Genomic DNA, 19,704 nt, shown 5'->3' with positions numbered 1-19,704 from the left:
GAAGCGCTGACATTGCCTGGCTGCTGCAGACCACCCCCGCCTGTCCAGCACAGGTCACCAGGTCACCAGTGCGCCTCATCCCCTCACCATGTAGTATCCTGGAAGCAGCTTCTGCAGAAACTCCGCCTCTTTATGCTGGACCGTTTTAATGATAAATTCATCATCGCTGGATACGTAGAAGAGGGAACCACTAGCCCCAGAGCTAAAGAGTTCAATCAGCGGCTCGTTGCAGAGGGAGTACTGGGGCAGAGAGAAAAGAGCAAAAAGGTTAAGAAGCCCCAAGGCCTGAAACCAACCACAAATGCGCTTCTGTTCTAGAGGAAACCCAGGGCGAGGCCACGGAGAGAGAGGGTCTTCCTTTGGGAGAATCTCTCTCATACTGGAGTCCCGGGCTGTGAGGTCCGGAAGCTTACCAAGTAATCATCAGGCCGGATACCAAATAACTCCCGAAAGTAGCGGAAAGCAACTGGTGCATAAGTCTTGAACCGGAAATCATTGTAGTGATGAGCAGGCGTCAAGTTGCTCCCTTCGCTGTCGGGTTAAACAGAAGAAGCCATAACTTCCCAGTCTCCGTCACCTAGGGAGTCTATCTGGTAAGACACTTAAGACTTACCTGGAGGCAGGCCAATACATGCCTCCTGGGAGAACAGAAGGATCGGATGAGTCAGTTACTTAGTGGGACAACACGGGAGTTAACACACAGGCACAGGGAGTAACGCTGCCTCTCATCCAATGCATGGAATTGTTTTCTAGGGCTCACTCCACAGGCCCGAGGTCATGGAAGCACCCGAAGGAATGCTCTAGAATTCCCCAAATTCTAGAGTCCCACATCACCCTGATTAAGATCAGGTCAAGGACTGGACACATGTCTAATTCGACCTGAACCCTAAAAACTGTCCTGAGGTCAACATGAAAAAGCCACACTCCCCAGGACATCACCCTGATCCTTCCCTCTGTACCTGGGGAAGAAGATACTCTCCACCACATAGAAGTCTTGCATGAGGACATCCCGCTCCGGTTTGGTGCTCAGGCTCCCCACGGTATGAGTGATGCCTAACTGAATGGCACCTTTCAAGGCTGATGAGGTTGTCTGCAAACAAAAAAGAAAAGAGAAGAAAGTTCCTATTATTAAATCTGATCACAGGATGGAAGAGCCAGGAGGAGAAAATGAAATGCCCTTCTAGCTATTCAAACTAAACTGAGGTATCCATTTGCCTATCACCATGCTTTACACTGCAGTTTAGCCTGGCAAAGAGTGGAAGGGCAGGAAGATACAGAGTAGCAAAGGTGGTACTGTTCTAGCCAGCCTGAGCAAACCAAGGTGCCCCCGCCCATCCATATCTGTATTTGGAAGATACACTGTCTTCAGAGAACAATGGCAGGTCTCACTCCAACAGTTCCTTCACCCAGATACATTTTATTCATCTGATAGAAAATGTACCTAACATGAACTGATATTCTGATTGGCTACCTGGCTGTAGAACCTTCAGTCCTCTAAGGCAGGGCCTAAAGAGTGGCAAAACAAACAAACAAAAGACTCCTAATTGAAGAAGAAAGCCTGAAAAGACTCAATTTCTGAGAAGTGTTTAGATTTAAAATTATCATACTATGGTCAAAACACAAAGGCAAGAGCTCCACTCCTACCATTTTGGATTCCAATCCCATGGAAAAATATCACATCACCTAGATCTGTGCTATTACAGCAGCCATTAGCCACATATGGCTATATATTTTTAAGTTAATTAAAATTAAAAATTCACTTCTTCAGTCTGACTGACCATTTTCAAGCATGACTACCATATTGGATAACACAGACACAGCACATTTCAGTCACTGCAGAAAGTTCTATTGGACAGTTTTGTTCTAAGTGATTTCCTTCACCCCTAACTCTCAACGGGTATTACTTTTAGCTCTACTTAGTCCTCGTTGGGCATTAGAAACTCATCTTTTTATCTCAATGTTCAGCACATAAAAAAGAGCTCAATAAATGTCTGTTGAATTGACACTGGGCCTTTAGAGCACGTTCCTGGGGAGAGTTAGGTCCCTGACCAAGAGAGTCAGTCTACGCTATTATTTGGAACAATGCAATAAAGGCAAAGAACAGACAAGAAAAATTTATGTGGGCCAGAAACAGGGCTCTTAGAAATCTTCACACCCTATACCGGACAAGGTACAGATGCTAAATGGGAAGATGAACATTGTCCCTTGGGAAGCCTAAGAGTCTCCAAACTGGTCCAGGACTGAAGAACCAGGACCATCCAGTATGCTTTTCTCCTATTTTCCTTCACCAGGTCAACTTTCTCTTCTTGGTTATTATTACTATCTTTTCAATCCATTTGAAAACTCAAAAAGCAGGTGTTCTAGGCCTTATTCACCAGTTGAAACTACGTTCTTAAAAAAAAAAAAAGCCCACAAGGAAAGAAAGAAAAACACTCAACCTGCTATTCTATTTCTGTATCACCAAGCTAGGTGGGATCTGGCCTTCGTTTTGTATACATTCAGCACTGGAGGAAAGATAAACTTCAAGAGGCATGGTTCCCTGGAGCAAGGAAAGAAGAGCCTTGGGGACATGTGATGTGTTTATATCCAACAAGGAAATCCAACTTTTCTAGCTCAGTGAGATAGCACCCAACACCAGATTTGTCTGTTAAAAACATTCTCATTTAAACACAGATATACAGATGGGAGATAGTACTTCACCTTTTGTGAAGTAAACTCTGAAGTCAGAGATGTATAACAGCTCTTGTGCAAAAGCTTAGGCTATTAAGAAATGGGATAGAATATGGAGAATAATATCAAGGGAACAGAACTATCCCTTCTTGGAGTGAGATGAAAGGGTTCCGCCCCGACATACCTTTTTATATGTTGTCTCTCCTGTGGAATCAACACCTCGGTGGCCTATTTTTTTGATGGGCATGCCAGAGGCACAAGGTGCCTAGAAAAAGAAGAGTCAAGATTAGTACGTAATTCGCAAATAATACACCAAACAGCTACAGTGATAGTATATTAAACAAACCAGAGTACTCGACATATCCTTTTCAGGATATAAACATTCATAAAACCTTCAGAAGACCCCATGCAAACACACCGCCACAGTGTTGCTTCCCAGTGAATTAACTGGCTCGAAGAACACAGAAGAAAACCCCCGAGGGAGACTACTTCACGTTTGGTCCTCAGAAAGATGACGTAGAAAGTAAAAACAAATATCATTAAAGAAAAGCAGAAACAGGAGGAGTAGGAAATAGCAGCCCCAGAAAAAAGGATAAACCTCGGTTCACAAAATCAAGCCAGGTTGGAAGTAGAGTTCCACAGATCCCTTTTTTCACTCGTTTCCTTTCAGAAATTACTAACCTTCAACCCAATCTGAACACTAATTGCTTAAACTGAATTCAACAGAAATGATCTAGCCACTAGTAAATGCAGGTACTGCGAACCTGGAAATTAAAAGGCTGAGGCTGTAAGACGACTCCTCTGAGAGAGGGGCCTCAGTGCCTCGAAGAGATTCCTGAGAACGTGAGATGGCTTTGTTTTCCACTCACATGACAGTCTCTGGAATAAGGATGGAGCAGAACCAGTACAACAGAGCCTGACGCCAGCACAACAGACAGGAAGATATTCTTCATGACGTCAATACTCATTAAGTGAATAAGCCAGAAGGCAAAAAGACTAGTGGAAACAGGATGTCACAATCTTAGGGCCTGATATTCAAGTTCACTCTTCTCACTAAGGCCCTTAGTGCCGGAAAACCCTGTATAACCTCACAGATCTTGGAAGCTGTTCTACCAGAAAAGCCTAAAATTCCAGGCCAAAGGGCCCGCATTCTGAGGCCCCATCACAAACCCAGGAGAGGCAAGAAATGAGAAGAGGGCTGGGAAATACTTTATGGGAAGAAAGGTAAGCAAATAGAAAATATCCTGCACAGAAAAGAAAAACAGGAAATCAACAGCTTCTGTTTGGTTAAAAGTAGTTATTCAAATTCACTGAAGCTACACAAGCAGGAAGTAGTAACAGCAAAACAAGAGAGTGGGCTTTAGTGCTAGACTGTCTGGGTTTGAATCTCAGACTTATTAACCCCACTTATTAATGATGGGCAAGCTATGGACCCTCTAATTCTCGCTTTCTTCATCGGTAAAACATGGGTAACAACAGTACTTCCCTCACAGTTGTTGTCTGAAGGAATAAACACGAATATCTACTAAAGGGCACTTGGGTACATTTACTCTTTGGTATGCTGCATCTGGTGTATTAAAAAATACTCAATAAATGTGAGCTATTAGTAATGTCCATAATAAACTGCAACAAAAGTAGAGTTGTATAATTTCTAGTTTACCAAAGAGATTTAAGAACCCTGTCCAGCTCCTAAGACCCAAGCAGGGGGAAAACAAGGATGTCATAAACAGGTACCCTTCTACCCCAGAATCAAAGTTTTAGAATCACTGTATCGATATGAAACTTACCTCAGATGTCATGGATCTCTTGACTCCAGATACTGTTAAAACAAAAGAAAACACGATCATAAGTGTGTGGACACACACTCACACAACCTCTTATCACACACACTGAAACAATCAGGGTTTGAGTCAAACTAAACCTGACAATGAGCTCCGGCCTCTTGCTCTGTGATACCAGATCCTTTTGGATAGGTTTTAAATGTCCCTTCTTCTTCCTCCTTCATATTCACAGAGCCCTTAAGCACATTCCATTCTTGTTCTAGTCTGCTTTCTTACTCCAGTGTTCATATTTTCTCTGGGAAATATATCTGTTCTTGATATATTTAACCATCAGAGTCTGAGGGTCTCATCTGATAACATGGCAGAAAGAGAAAGGATTAATATGAAATCCCCCAAGACTAACTGGGGAGTATGAGACCTGATTAACTTTTCCTGCAGAAGTAAAATAAAGGGGTAAGGACTTTTAGAGCACATCTGTAGTGCTTCACTCTATTAACTATTTCAGAAAAAAGGTGAAGAGTTGATCTATGGAGATGAAGAGACTGAGGAGGAGAAAATGCAATGTCGAAATAATGAAAAGGCATTCAGTGCCGGCAGAAACTGATTCTGCATCGCTCAGCCTCAGCTTGATTTCTGCTGCAAACTCAACAGGAATTTGTTGGCATTTACATACTAAAGTAAGTTTTACTTACTAAATACTTAATCAGAGTAGATGTGTAAGACAAGTGTATAGTTAAATCTCGTAATTATCATTTATGACTTTTATCTATTTAACTTTAGGAACGATTTCAAGAATAAGTATGTTTAGAAAGTGACTAAAAGAACGTATCTATAGAAAAATCTACTCTGAAAGGTTAAATCAATTCTTAAGGGTTTGCCACTCCCATAACCTTCATCCATGATCACACTGAAGACACATGATCACTCAGGAAGACAGACCTGCCTTCTCTTTTTATCCTGGAGAATGTTGGCCTTTATTCAAAGACTATCAGTATATCACTTCAATCTAGCTCTAAAGAAGTCAAAGGGAATAAAGATTAGCCATATTAAAGAAAAATAAAAAGGAGTCCAAATGGGATGAACCTTCAATAATATAAGTTAATACCTGAGGAGAAATACCAGTTCCTGTATAAAGATTAATGGTGAGACACTTAGGATTAAGGGCCATCAGGTAAAGATGAGCAACACCGCCATCTATTATGACTGTTTAGGACAAACTGGTTAAACACCCTGAGACCTTCAGAATACAGCTGAGCTCAGAGGAGAGGCTATGATATGACAGCCCTCAGTGCAAAGGCCGAAGACCAAGTACTTCTGGTACAAACAAGCAGAGCAGCAAATTTTATTCCTTGTGGTGAGTCAGGGTGACCAAAAAAAAGAACAGATGGTTTTCATTTCTCTTTCCAAAAAAGAGGCAAGGAAATGTCACCTAGCTGTTAGGAAGACATTCTGCATAAAATGGCCCAGAAAACTGGAAAAACAGCCGAGTCCAATAATCTACACTTTTTGTAGGATGCTTCTTCAACAAGGTCGACTTCAGCTGGGTGAAAAACCAGGTCAACCAGGACTGGAACCCCAAGGAACAACAAGGCAGGATGACTCAATTTATAATTAAAACTGCTACTGACTTACTGCGAAATTTAAGGTGTCCACCAATAAAAAATAGTCGAAACTTCTTATCTCACAACTTTTTAGATAAGAACAAGTCAACAAGCTGAGCTATTTAAATATCAGAAGACCTGGGTTCAAATTCCTGTTATAGCAGGTAAATTGTTCTCTACAAATAACTAAAAAAGGAGAGAGAAACCTGTATCAGAAGGTTATGTAAAGATTAAATGAGATAAGCTAAATCAAAGTACTTTATGGGCTGTAAAGTGCCAGACATGTTGTTATACATGATTTCTAATGCAAGAGCAAAGGTGGGCTCACAGCAAGGTTTAATGTTCAATTACCTAGACCTTCATGAAATTCTAATTAGCAGGGCAAAGTACTTGGCTCCTCCCAAACCCCTCAGCCCCACCCCCACCCCACCGGCCCCATACAAGCAGCTTCAGAAAATGATTCTCAAAGAGAAAATGTATGCTTTCAGTAGGGAAGACAAACACTGATTGTGGACTTCTCGGTTTGGAAGGGATCTGGCAGAACCAGAGAGCCAACATCCAGTCCTAGTCTGACAGTGTCACCTTGAAAATAACCTCCTCCATGTGCATGGAGTAACTGGACAAAGTTAAACAAAGGGGTGCGGGCGGCGGGGGGAAGGGGAGAGATAAGTGATTTCAAGGCAGAGATTAGGTTTGGGGCTTTCTTACTCCCTAAAAAGTTCAACTTTGCTACCTTTCCTGGTTTTACACATAAACATGTAGCTCTAGGGCCACCGACTTTTGCAAAGTACCCAGAATGAGGGTGGGGGTACTTCTTAGTGGAACTCTGATGCCAACTGCTTAGCTATCTTCAACTATAAAGCTGAGATTAATCCCAATAACACTATAGCTGAAGCAGTTAGATACTGGGTGTAAATAATAATAATCAGACCAAGTAACACAGGGAAAAGGAGAATCCAGACCCAAGAATAATTTTCTTCCTTGCCTGAAGTTTTGGCCCGTAAGCACAGATCAGAGCTCCAAACTACCAAAGTAGAATGGAAGGGAAGAGAAAAAGACCTAAAGAATTTGACCAAGGTTACTCTAGACATGGTTCCATACTGTAGCGGTTAGCACATCTGCTTTATACGCAGAAGGTCCTAGGTTTGCGCCCCAGTGGAGCCACGGCCCACGGTCTACGGCCATGCCACCCTGAACAAGCCCGATCCCATCTGATCTCGGAAGCTAAGCAGGGTCGGGCCTGGTTAGTACTTGGATGGAAGACCAGGTGCTGTAGGCATAAATAGTAATAATTAAAAAAAAAAAATACTCTAATACCCAGCTTGGTCCAGAAACTCAACAGACGAACATAGTGACATTTCAGGGAACCAGGTACCGTCTGCTAAGGGCTGTTGACCAAGTGGCCCAAAGCTTTGCCAATGAGAAATCGTCTACTGAGGAAGTCCATTAAGTACAGAAAAGAAAAAGAAAAGCAGAGAGAAGGGAAGGAGGAAGAGAAGTGGAAAAAAAAAAGAGAGAAAGAGAAGACCAGCTGAGCATATTGACACTGGCTCGGTGCTGCCATCCAGCCGATGCTTAAGAGGAATGAGATTCAACCCTGTGGATAAGACTGGAATATTATTCAACGGAAATTCCGTTTTCTAGCATCTGTGTGAAACATACTCTCTGATAAGGATATTTTATCATTTTATAATCCATATCCATGATCCACACATATCATTCTCTTTTTGGGTAGGAAAATTGAGCAGAGGGCAGAGTTCCAATGTGAAAATTTACTTTTCTCAGGGAAAAGGCTTTCTTCTGAGAAATTTGGGACCCGCCTCTCCCTATCTAAGTCAAAACTCTGAAGTATTATTAGTATGCCTACACTGTCACCAGTCCACACCAGGAAATGTGGCCTGTGCTACAAGTAGAGCACTTTACCCAAGGGTAGCTCTAGACAGCCTGGCTATAAACACTGTAGAGGAGGTCCCAGACCAGCTTGCCCTCACTGGCTCAATTTTAACACATCTCAGGACCAGTTCAATGTAGCTGCTCCCCTCCGTTCATTTATTCAACAACTACTTACTGATCATCTGCTATGTGTCAGGAATTACGCTAGGCACTCCGGGTGGAGCTATGTTCCTGACCCACTGGAGCGCACAACAGTTCCGCTTGTTTCTCCATCACTTGGGCATCTCCACGTTCTCCTATTTTACCTTAATGCTGACTAGAGGACTAAACTGAAATGCTGATATGTTTTTAGCAGAAAGGCTGTTTCTTTCCACTGACCGATTTATATTTTTATAGCATTTTAAAACCTTAAAAACGTATCTCGTTTAGCCCTCAAAACAACACTACAGAGCGTGGGAACTGTTTTAATTAAAGACTTAAGAAACATATCCACCAAATACAATGTGTGAAACTTGTCTGGATACTGATTAGAAAATAAGCCCAGAAAGATTTCTGAGACAGGATCTTTGAGAAATTAAATAACTATTGTTAATTTTGTAGCTGTGACAATGCTACTGTGGTTATGTTACAACTCCCTCTTTCTCTCCCCTGCCCCCTCCCCCAGCTCCAAGAGGCCTTATCTGTAGAAATACATTCTGAAGTATTTATGGCTGAAATCGCATAAGGAACTAAGTTTGCTTTAAAATATCCCAGGGGGTGGTGGTGGGGGCCTGAAGAATAGATGCAACAAGACTGGCAAAACGTTGCTGTTGCAGCTAGTTGATAGGTACATGAGGTTCATTACACTATCTCTACTTTGTACATGTCTGAAGATTTTTATAATGAAAAGTTCAAGAAAAAAATACCACAGAAGGAAAGAAAGCAAGTATGGATAATCAAGCTTCTTCATCTGAGCTGGCTTCTTTTTGTGAGGTTTTCTCTAGTAAAAGTGAGCATCAGGGATGAAGTTCTAACAGTGAAATTGTTTTTGTAGTTTACTAACTTCACCATTCATGTCCACAGTTTGTTTCTTTCATGATTATGGGATTCCTACTTATTAATGGGCCCTGGACCAAGAAGCATTCTTAACAACTAGCAAATATTGCTCTACTGGAAGCAAAGAATAAAGCTATGACAAACAAGTTGCATCAGAAAAAATGATTCAAATAACGTATTTCTGAGTGTGTCAATAGATGATACAGAGCCAACCATGGTGACTTCGAGGCCTAGTTCCTCTGCAGAAAGAAGAAAATGTGAAAGACCTAGAGAAGCAAGGTGTATTCGCTTTGGGAATTTTTTTCCCCCCACCTAGCTGGGGCATGCTCAGACTGGCTGGAATCTACACCTGTCAATGAAAGCTGTCTTTTAAATAAAACGAGTTGAGAACTTAGCTCTTTTAGCCACAAGTAAAGCTACTGGCCCATTTTCAAGCTAACAACTCAATAACTACTTATATGATGAAAAAAAAATCATTCGGAAAGGGACTTTAAGATTTTTAGTCTAATCTTCTTTTATAAATAACAGCATAGAGCATGATGGATGTGCTCAAAATCAGAGAGCAAAGGCGGTGACAGCCAGAATTGGAATCCATATTCCTAACCATCAATTCAATTATTTTTTTCTAAACCATCTTCTGTTTTCGATTTCCTGGTCAATTAGAGTCTAGGCAGGTCAAGAAAGCACCAAGGCAACTAGTAGTAATAGGTCCTCACTAGTAGCAGAAAGTACCTTTTGTCTTTGCAATGACATCAACAAATTTAACAGAGGGGGAGGGGGAGCTCCATTCATCTCAGATTGGTTTTCTTTTTGGTATATGCAGGACCATGACTTGCTGTGATTAAAGGCTTAAGGCTTATGATTTCTGAATTTGTAATGGACAAAAAGAAGGCATCTGACAGACAAACTCTTTTGTTTATTGTTTTAGGGATCTTGGAATTGACTGCAGAATCAGTTACCAAATCGGCATAAATCCATATTGACTTCTAAAATATTTTCTGAAGGAATGATTAATAACTCTACATACTAGGCACAGAGGAGCTCAGAATGTTGTTGCTTCTTTAGGCGGCCTAAAGTCAGAAGGGAAAGTGCTCTTCTTTACTTTTCTCCTTCACCAAGGACTACTAGTTCAGTCATACCCACTCAACAACAAATATTTAATCTGCTAAGTTAGTTGACACACAGACTTTGAGATTAGTGAGGGAGCAACAACCACACAGTGGGCAGGAATGTGGGCTCTAAAATCAGAACACCTAGGGTTGCTAGGTTTGAATGTAAGGTCAACCATTTACTAACTAGGTGACCTTGAATAAGTTTATTAACACTCTCTAGGCCTTGGTTACCTCATCTATAAAATGGAGAAATAATAACATGGACCTCATAGGGCCATTATCAGAACTAAGTAAGCCATGTACAGCATTTAACATAAAATATATACTCTATAAATACAAGCAATTATTACCACCATTGTGAATTACGAAACCCCATCCACAGGATGGGAAGGGTCAGGGGATATGAGAGGTACAGCAGGAAAAAGAAAGACACTCACTTACTAAAACAAAAAGAAATGAAGTTATGGGAAGATTTTGAGGGAGGCAAAAGGTAGGTGACTGATTCATATTATATGGTGGAATTGTGAGAAAAGATACTTCTAAGTTAAGACAGCATCCTTTCTGGAGAGGGCAGAGGAAAATGGGAGCTAAAGAAAATTTAGCTTGTAAGACATCCACAGCCTTCTCAGAGGAAGACCATGTACGCACTACTACTACAAAAAGTCTGTACTTGTTATGGGGAAGAGGAGCTGGCTGCTAGTTACTGCACACTCATGCTTCTTCAGTACAGATACACATCAGATCTACCTCTCTTACGCTGGACCCCACAGCACTGAAAGTTGAAACCTAAATGAGGAAAAACAGAAAGTTTTCACTTAACTTCTGAAGTTCTACTTGCTTACAGCATAATAAGTATATCATTTAAAAGGCTCTAAAGTTTAAAATTATGAACAGGATATGGCCCGATCCCCAGTGCAACACTGTGAAATGTGAGATAATTTTTTGCAGTTGTAGGTAAATGTCTAAAAAACGAGAGAAGTTCTCACAGAAAAATTCCAAGAGTGGTCATAAAACTTGTAACCCAAATCATTCATTGTGGAGTGATATCAGATTGGCAAAAATTTTTCAGGTACAAAACTCCTTTGCATGCAGGTTTCTAATCTTTTAAAAAATGTATGTATATATTTTTTATTTGAGGATTTTCCAATCTTGGAAGGCAATTTGACAATATGCAGCCAAAAGCCTTAAAAGCAAATGTGTACAACTTGACCCCAAAGTGGCAATTTATCCTAAGGAAACAATTATTCAAGTGGACAAAGATAGATAGATAGATAGATAGATAGATAGATAGATAGATACATATACAGATATTTAATGCAGCACTGTAAATAACTATGATTGAATAGATATTATAATTGCAAAGAATCTGCATGAACAAGAGGATCAGTAATACAAATTGTGGTATGGTCATAAAATGGAATACTATATAACCATTATTTTTATGTATATTTATGGATAGGATGTCACAATAAGTTGTTGGAAAAAATTAAAAAATTATATAGCATATAATATTTTAAAAAAACACATTTATAAATTTACATGTTTTTATACATATAGAAAAGCTCTTAAAGATCATATATCGAAGTGTTAAAATATGACTATATTGAATAGTGGGGTTAGGTTTTTATAATTTTAAATTTCTATCTATAGCTATATAAATTTTCTATAACAAATAATTACATAGGTAATTTAACAGTTAAAGAAAAGAGATACACACAGTTGGCTTTATTGTCATTCTCATTGCTTTATAACCCATTATCCCCAGTAAGCCACCACTTAAACAGTTCCATACACACAGATCGACATCACTCCCTGCCCCACACATTAACTCAAGCTCATTACAACTCCATTACGCTGCTGCAGAGACAGACTAGAAAGAAAAATGTGAAAATGCCTTGAATGCTGCTGACAATCCCAAGCTACAAATAAGCATGATTCTTAAACACGCAACTTTCTCGACTACATACTTTGAGATGTCTGTCCAACCTGAAACAAACCTACATCAGCATATATATAGATTCTATGAAGAGGTTTACTTTTTGTGTCCATCAGAATATCGATATTCTCCTATAAAACAGGGGTACCTAATTTCAGTATAACTCCTTGATGACAAGACTTGAAGGAAAAAAAAAAAGATCTAGCCTCTAAATTACAAAAATAAGCTAGGAAATCTTTAATGTTACCAGAATAATTTCAAAACAGCTGAACTGGCCAAGTCAAGTGACAAAGTGGAAACGACTCAATCGATTCTTGCTAAAATACAAACCTGAATCATCACATCATGTCGCAGAAAATTTTTCTGAGTAACCCTGGACTAGTCTTAAGGAAGCATTCCATTGTGGTCCTCGGCCCCACTCTGAACTGTGTGAGTGATGAAAAAAGTAATGGAGGGGCCGGTTTCTAGCAAAACACCACTGTGACTCTCCATAAATTTGCTACTACTACTAAACCACTGGAGACTATGATTCGCTATTGAAAGGAAGGAGAAAATGTATAGAAAGAGAAAAACCACTAGTTTAATTCTGAAAAGTATGAAAAAGGCAGACTTCAGAGGGGGAAATGAGTTGGCCTTAAAAGAGATCACTGAAACAAAGATATTTTCAGACAGTAAACAGCTCCGAAATAAGAATTGTTTTTCTCCCTAGTGTGTGGAACAAAACGGTGACCTTAATACCAGAGCCTCTCCCTGTGCTTTCAGAGCAGAAGCATTTCCGACGGAGATGAGATGACGTCATCCACCAGCCGAGAAACTAAGAGGCAGTGTATGACTGACTTCGACGTTTGAAGCACACATATAATTTGGGGACACTAGAGGCTGGCCGGATGTACATTCCTCAGACAACTGGAGTTGTGCCTAAACAGGTCATAGAGATGCAATCCCAGAGACTCAACTCAATGACCTACCAAATACTACCAGAATGCCACTCTTAGGGGGTGTCTTGGCTGATAAGATTGGGAGCCAGAGGTCTTAAAAGAAAAAAAGAGAGGAAAAAAAAAAAAAAGCAAAAGCAAAAACCCACGTAAAACAAAACCACAGTCAATCCAGTTGTTTGTTGGACTATCTGAATCAATCTCTCTGGTCCTCATTAACTTGAAATAATGAAAGCCATTTCGACTACTGGATACCCCTGCGGATGGGAGGCATAGTATGTTCTTCAAATGAAAATACTCAGAAAAATGTCTAAAATGTCAGCCTGCCTCATGAGAAGTATCGATGAACACACAACTACATGAGATAATGGTGGGTTTTTTTTAAGCACCATTACTACACCCTCAAATAAGAACTAAACCAAGCCAGTTAAGAAACCAAGCTGCATTTCAAAGAAAAGCTAAATCTTGTTTCCTAGCAGGTGTCAATTTCAATTTTTTCCTAAGATCTGTGAAAAACTAAGAAAGGCAAGGATGCTCCTAGAAACTAAAAGAGAGCAGTTTGATCTATCTCAGCTAAGAGCCAACTAAGTAGCAGGGAAAGAGCCACAAATTTACTAAGACTCATCCTGATAACATACAGCCTTTATGCAACATCTTTGCCACTAGTAGCAATCTGAACCTCAGTTTCCTAATTTGGAAAATGAGAAGGTTAAATTAAAGTATCTCCACATTTCCCTCTAGTGATAAACTTTTGCTTCTACTTCTAACAAGACAAATTTTATGGCTCTCAGGCCTCAAATACATATCTCTTGGTACTAAAATCTTAGTTGAAAATACCTTTAAAAATCTGAGTTCTTCTTTAAAAGACCCGAGTCTCCTGGATAAGCTACTCATGACCAAGAAGTATTTGAAATTTCTGGCAGATTGCCACCTCTGAATTCTATTTACATATCTGGCTCTATCTTGAAAAGCAATGAATCTTGCTGGATTGGAATGCACGTTTCAGCAGAGAAAGTTTAATTTTAATGATATCATAATGAGCATTAATCGCCCCAACGATTCACTTCAAGGCAATTACCCCACCCCCCCCAATGCCAGGAAATCAGAGACATATGACTAAGTTACTTCTCCGTCATCCCTTTTATATAGGTTTCTTGTCAATGAAAACTTGAAGTTTCCCAGGCTTGTTTACCTACACCATGCCCAAGAAAGCTAATATACCTTACTTGAATCATATGTATATCCTAAAAACAACCTCTTCCCATTCTCTCCTCCCAACTTCCCTTACTTACTTTTCCTTAGCCCACTCCCCATCAACATCACTGATCCTTTGGGACAGTCCTTACTCTGGGTTAATTCCACATTGCTCCATTAAGTATACAAGGCACTGAACACTACTAAGAATCTGCCCTCCTCTCTCTCTTTGCCAGTTTTTCTCAGACTCTAACAATAAGGAGCCTTTTTGATAATCAGATGTTTATCGATAATACCTATTGAATACAGACAGCCATTACAAACAAACAGACTGGAATTTCACAAGAGGAGAAAGAAAAATGGCTGGAGACAAAGTTTCAAAAGATGGAGGGATTGAGGGGGAAAAAAGTTCATTTTAAAGAAAAAAAATAGTCAAAGAAACAATAGGAGCTCATAACAGATATGCTAGGAAAGGGTGGAGAAGTGAAGTGCAACGCGGGAAATGGAACGGTCCGGAAAGGGCTTCCTCCAGGAAACACCATCAGTCCAAACACCCTGAGACTGAATGGTGGACTGCGGTTTGGAACACAAAGAAACAGAGATCCTCTCTGCCAGACTATTAGAAAACAGCATACTTCCTAAAGTATACTTTTATCCTTGATCAAGAAAATAATGCCCAGTAAGAACAAGAAAGAGAGAAGAAGAAACGGACAGCTTTGGTCTTGTTGCTTTCTTTGTGGCAAATAAGAATATCTCAAAATTCTAGGAAAGAAAACAGTCGGTTTAAAGGATCAAATAATCACCTTCCTCTCCCCAGTTCTGTCTTTGGCCTGGTGTTATCTCTGTTGCTCATTTCACTACAGTTTCCACTATATTAGCAAAGAAAAACAGACTGATAATATATGTAATAGCTAGTAGCTAGCACATATTTGAGAAGTTATTATAATCAGGAGTTTTATATCAACTCAGAACAGCACACAGAAAATGAACAAGCAAACAGTATTTTGATAGTCAAAGGCAGAAATAAATGGTTAATAAAAAAACAATGACATTCAGATGTCAGTTTTCTGGCAGAATCTATGGAGGAGACAAAAGAAAAAAAGGGAGGGGGTGTCAAAAAACCCTTGGGAAAAAAAAGCAAACAAAAATCTCTCCCTGCCTTTTAAAATATCAACCAAAACAGTACCTAGTGATGCTGTGACTACAAAACATTCTATCTTTACATTTCCAAATTTCAGTTTCTCACCCAGTAAAGTGGCTTAAAGTGCATTACTTTTCACTAGTATGGAAGAACTTAAGAGACAAAGATCAGCCTACAAATGGCTTACGCTGTGTACAAAGAACACAGACAAAAACCCTCGACAAAAACCCTACCATTTGGGGTTATCAAATTACAGCACAATTTACTGGTGGGGTTCTGCTGGAAAGAACAAAACCACCAGAATCAAGGACTGACGAGGATGGCCTACTATAAAGGTCCCAAGCAAAAATGCTTCAATCTTGTGTCCTCTAGGGTTTCCTTCAGTAGTTAAGGGACAAAAAGTCAGGAAAAGAGCTGTAAAGTTCCACTGTGCTCCTGATAAAATCACATAGGTGAAGGACGATAATTTCAGAAAGGTTCTGGTTTGAAGCAAAAGGAACTATAAGGTCCATGATCTTCTAAGATTTCAAGCTCTTTTTCTTGGGGGGAGGGGTCACCTGTGATTTTATCACACAGCTCTTATTTCAGAGTAGCAGTATACGCCTTAGCATTCTAACTTTGCTTTCTAACTCCTCCACTAACCTCAAATCAAGTCTCCAAAACAGAAACTTTTTACTGCCTTCATGGTGGTAAAAAAGGGACTCAGAGGCTGAATTTCAAGCTCCTGATGGACTAATCAAACTACAAATAGAGAAACAGGCTCTCTGTACATTAGTGTGACAGATGGTCACACTGTCAACAGCACTTTGTCAGGGCTGATTTTATTTTTTAAGTGGTGGTGCCACTGTCCAAATAATGAAGATGGAAAACAAAGAGAAGGAATAAATTTCCTTTACCCACCGAACAGCTGAGACTAGAGAGCAAACTGCATCACCTTTTATTAACAACCAAAGAGTAAGAACAAGCACATGATGATGGCTGCTGTAAGCTGATATTCATTTATAACTGCCTCCCCCAAATCCAAACACGGTAATTACTCCAAGGGGAAAAGATGTCAAACATCTCTCAGAGTGTATGGTTTGCTCTACCTCTGTATTTCACTTGTCAGCAGCATAAAAGACCAGCTCTGGCTTAACGGTGAAATAATCTAGACAGGGGTTTAACACTGGCAGGAAACAACTGTTCTAAATACCCTGTCTTTCCTAACTTGAATACCAAAAGATTTGGAGCCTCCAAAGGTTATAAGTGTCTTTAAAACATCAATCTGCCCTGAGTCCTGACATTCTTATTTTGTATCCATTTTCAACACTGCCAGAGAACGCTGCTTTAAGGATTTCACAGTTTCATCAAAATTTAAGTGAGTTTAGCTAAACATCTAAGAACAATAAATTGGTTTTAGGATGGTTAAAAGACAGACAGACAGACAAACAACCCAACCTTGAATTTCTACAAAGCTAGCCTTCCAGCCTTTAACAATTTAGGAAATCATAAACCATCTCTTAACTCCTGCCAATGTCCTAATTCCCCAGGTATCATCCAGACAGAGCACTAAATAAAACCCATCCTCAACAGCCTTTTTTGCATGAGAATCAAATATCCTATACTCTTCAAAAACATATCCTTGAAAACATTATATTAACTAAGCCCAAACCTAACTGAACACTCGGATACACAGAAAAGTCAACAATGTGTATTTGCATACAATAATTCCATAATGTTTTCAAAAGTATTTATGAACAGAATTTTTCTTACTTTTTGAGGATTTTTATAAGTTTACTGGAGCCAAACTGATGACATATGCCAGGGAACAAGGTCTCAAATGCTCCCAATTTCTCTTAATTTCTTAATCCAACTGTTCCAATATTTGCCAAAGAAGCAGAGAAGGGGTAAGAAACAAAAGTACAAAAAAGGAATCTAAAGCTATTTATTTTTAGATATCTTTACACCTTGACCTAAGGTATGAACATAGCAGAGTCAAGGAGATGTAAAGTCCACTGAAACATAATATGTGACTTTCTGGTGAAAACACAATTAGAAAAAACATTATACAATTTGAATTATTAACTGCTAGCCCTGGGTTCTGGCGGAAAATGTAAAAACATACAAAAACATCAAATAGTGACATCTCAAAAAGATAGGACTATCTGAAGTAGGAAGAGAGATGGAAGAGGAGGAAGATGCATCAGTAAGTGTATTAGATTTTATTCCTAAATCTGTCCACCTGGCCAATACTTTTACGAGATATGAGTCAAATCTTGGGCTATAAACACATGGCTTTTAAGGTTAACCTAGTTCTAGGAGAGAAAAATACCTGACTTGACAGTTAAGTTTAAGGAATACACACGACCATTCCTCTTTCTTGCACTGGAGGAGAGGGGAAAGGTTTTAAGGAGATACTTCACAAAAAAACTGTCATTTGTACTTTACCTTGTTCACACTTAGAATGCACCATGAGTTGTTCTGACCCTCTAATGCTTTTACGGAAAAGGCAAAAATCACCTCTAGAGAAACTAAAAATAGATGTACATAAATAAAACTGTGGTTTATGAAGAAGATATTTGTGACCACGTATTAGTTCATCTGAGCTGGAATATGAAAGGTGGAACCCTCTATTTAGCCAATTCAAAATGGCAAGGATACAATCCCAGGCCTAAGAAGATGTCAACATCTCAAGCAAAGCACCCAGCTGATCTGGTAGTCTCTCCTGTTCACAGTATAGAGGCAACAGTCACTGGGAAACACCAGACATTTCTGATGGAAGCTCTAGAACAGTTTCTGACTCAACCTCCCCCTCCTCGCCCCAACACACACATCACATCCCAGCACCACACATTTTCCCTCCTACACACAATCTGTTGCTGTTCTTGTGGGCTCCTGAGCCCTCCCTCAATCTCCAATAGTTTCTAACTACCTTGAGCCACAGTCCCCAGCTCCATTCTCCAAGTGTCGGTTTCCTGACACAGCCTAAGCGTTCTTCCAGTCCATTTCCTATTATGCAACACACTACCCCACAGCACTAGGAGCCGCCCCCGACTCCATCCTCGCAGACCTAATTCCCAGCATCACCTCTCTCAGCCTCCACAGCAATTCAAGCCTCCATCATTCTACCTTCTCCGCTTTAGGGTCTCTAAACTCAAATTTTCCACATTCCTCGGGCTCCCTTCAAAATGTCCCATTCCTTCCCAAAGCTGGTCAGTCTAGAGATAGGAATCATCAAGGGAAGATGTTTGACAAAATGTGTCAGGGCGAACGCGCGCCTGTGGGGGCCGGGGGGCGGGGGTCACGAAGTGAGAAGAAGTGACGCATTAGGGGGGGAGTCTCCGATGGAAAAGACGTCTCCATCAACTCCCACCCCCGACAAAATTCATAATTCGCTCAACTCGCCAGCAATCGAAAGCGTCCATCACTCTTCAGTACCTTTTAAGTCCCATGGCTTCTCCTCCACATTTTTATCCAATTAACCCCACAACCAACGTGGATTCTACCTGCCTCTCTACATATAAGGCCTCCACTTACTTTACTTTTCTCGACTCCCTTCGGTTTCCCTGCCGTTTCCTTCCTACCATCACCGTCAACCTCCACCCCTTCCTGACCTCACTCCTTCAAAGTCCTCAACTCGGTCTCCTCGAAGACCGCCAGTGTTTCCGACAAACACTGGCCACCTTCCCTTTCTCAGTCAAATTCATCCTTTCCTCAGACTCCCCTGCCCGCGCAGAAAGCCCTGCTACTTGAAAGCCAGCCTCCTCGCCGGCAACTCCTCGGACATTCCCAGCTACAGGTGCCCCCTCCTCTCAGGTCTTGTTCTCCCCACCACCGCACAGCCATCGTCGCCCCCCTCTCACGCCCCGCCCTGATTACCTGAGGACAAGGGGCAGGCAGGCACCCCGGAATCCGCGGACGAGAAGCCGACCGCCGACGGCCCAGAGGAGGCCGACGCCATCTTGGCAGCCCCCTCCCCCTCAGCGGCCTCGCTCCCTTTCAATCGGGCTCTTCCTCTTCTCAGAGTCGAATCTTCCCCACGTCTCTTCACAGAACCCGCGTTCCGCAGGCCACCTCCCCACCCCCTCCGGGGCCTCGCTCAGACACGTCGGGCCGGCTCCTGGACCAGCTCAGAGCCACACCATTCGGCTGGCATAGGGGACGACACGCGTCTCGCAGCCTCTCCGTAACTTTAACCGCTTTCCGCTGGAGCTGCTGTCCCCTCTCACAAGAGAGTAGGCTCGAGCCGGCTGCCGGGCCCCCGCGTCCGGACCAAACCACATCTAAAGGAATAAGGGGGCGTGAAGAGCCCCTGGGGAGCGAGCCCCCCTCATCCCTCGCCACAGCCTGTTTACCGCCCAACCCCACCGCTCCACTCCGGGAGGCCAGCGAAACCCGGGCACTGCGCATGCGCCCAACCTTCTCAG

At 41.2% G+C, this 19,704-nt stretch overlaps 1 protein-coding gene, 1 long non-coding RNA gene and 1 pseudogene across 5 annotated transcripts in view; 2 read left to right on the top strand and 1 right to left on the bottom strand.

Annotated features, from left to right (window-relative positions):
* The window catches only part of PIP5K1A (phosphatidylinositol-4-phosphate 5-kinase type 1 alpha), a 35,647-nt gene that overhangs the window by 12,139 nt on the left and 3,804 nt on the right, over positions 1-19,704 (bottom strand). Inside the window, exons 1-6 of one of the 4 annotated variants that reach the window (XM_039841592.1) lie at positions 19,157-19,680; positions 4,458-4,489; positions 2,855-2,935; positions 960-1,090; positions 414-531; positions 88-240 (exon numbers count right to left, since the gene is read on the bottom strand). In XM_039841592.1, the coding sequence (XP_039697526.1) occupies positions 88-240; positions 414-531; positions 960-1,090; positions 2,855-2,935; positions 4,458-4,489; positions 19,157-19,238 (597 nt within the window). In that variant the 5' untranslated portion in view covers positions 19,239-19,680. Of the gene's footprint in view, positions 1-87; positions 241-413; positions 532-959; positions 1,091-2,854; positions 2,936-4,457; positions 4,490-19,156; positions 19,681-19,704 lie in introns of those variants that run through there. The other 3 variants (XM_039841591.1, XM_039841589.1, XM_039841590.1) reach the window with 3 other exon arrangements.
* On the top strand, positions 4,256-6,123 carry LOC120585240 (uncharacterized). Its single transcript, XR_005648281.1, has 2 exons — positions 4,256-5,128; positions 5,964-6,123. It is a non-coding gene; the product is annotated as an uncharacterized LOC120585240 (long non-coding RNA).
* LOC120585360 (uncharacterized) lies at positions 7,226-7,331 on the top strand (annotated as a pseudogene).

This window comes from Pteropus medius, unplaced genomic scaffold, assembly GCF_902729225.1.
Source record: "Pteropus medius unplaced genomic scaffold, Ma_sr-lr_union100, whole genome shotgun sequence".
NCBI classification, from domain to species: domain Eukaryota; kingdom Metazoa; phylum Chordata; class Mammalia; order Chiroptera; family Pteropodidae; genus Pteropus; species Pteropus medius.
This window is presented reverse-complemented; position numbering and strand designations above follow the sequence as displayed.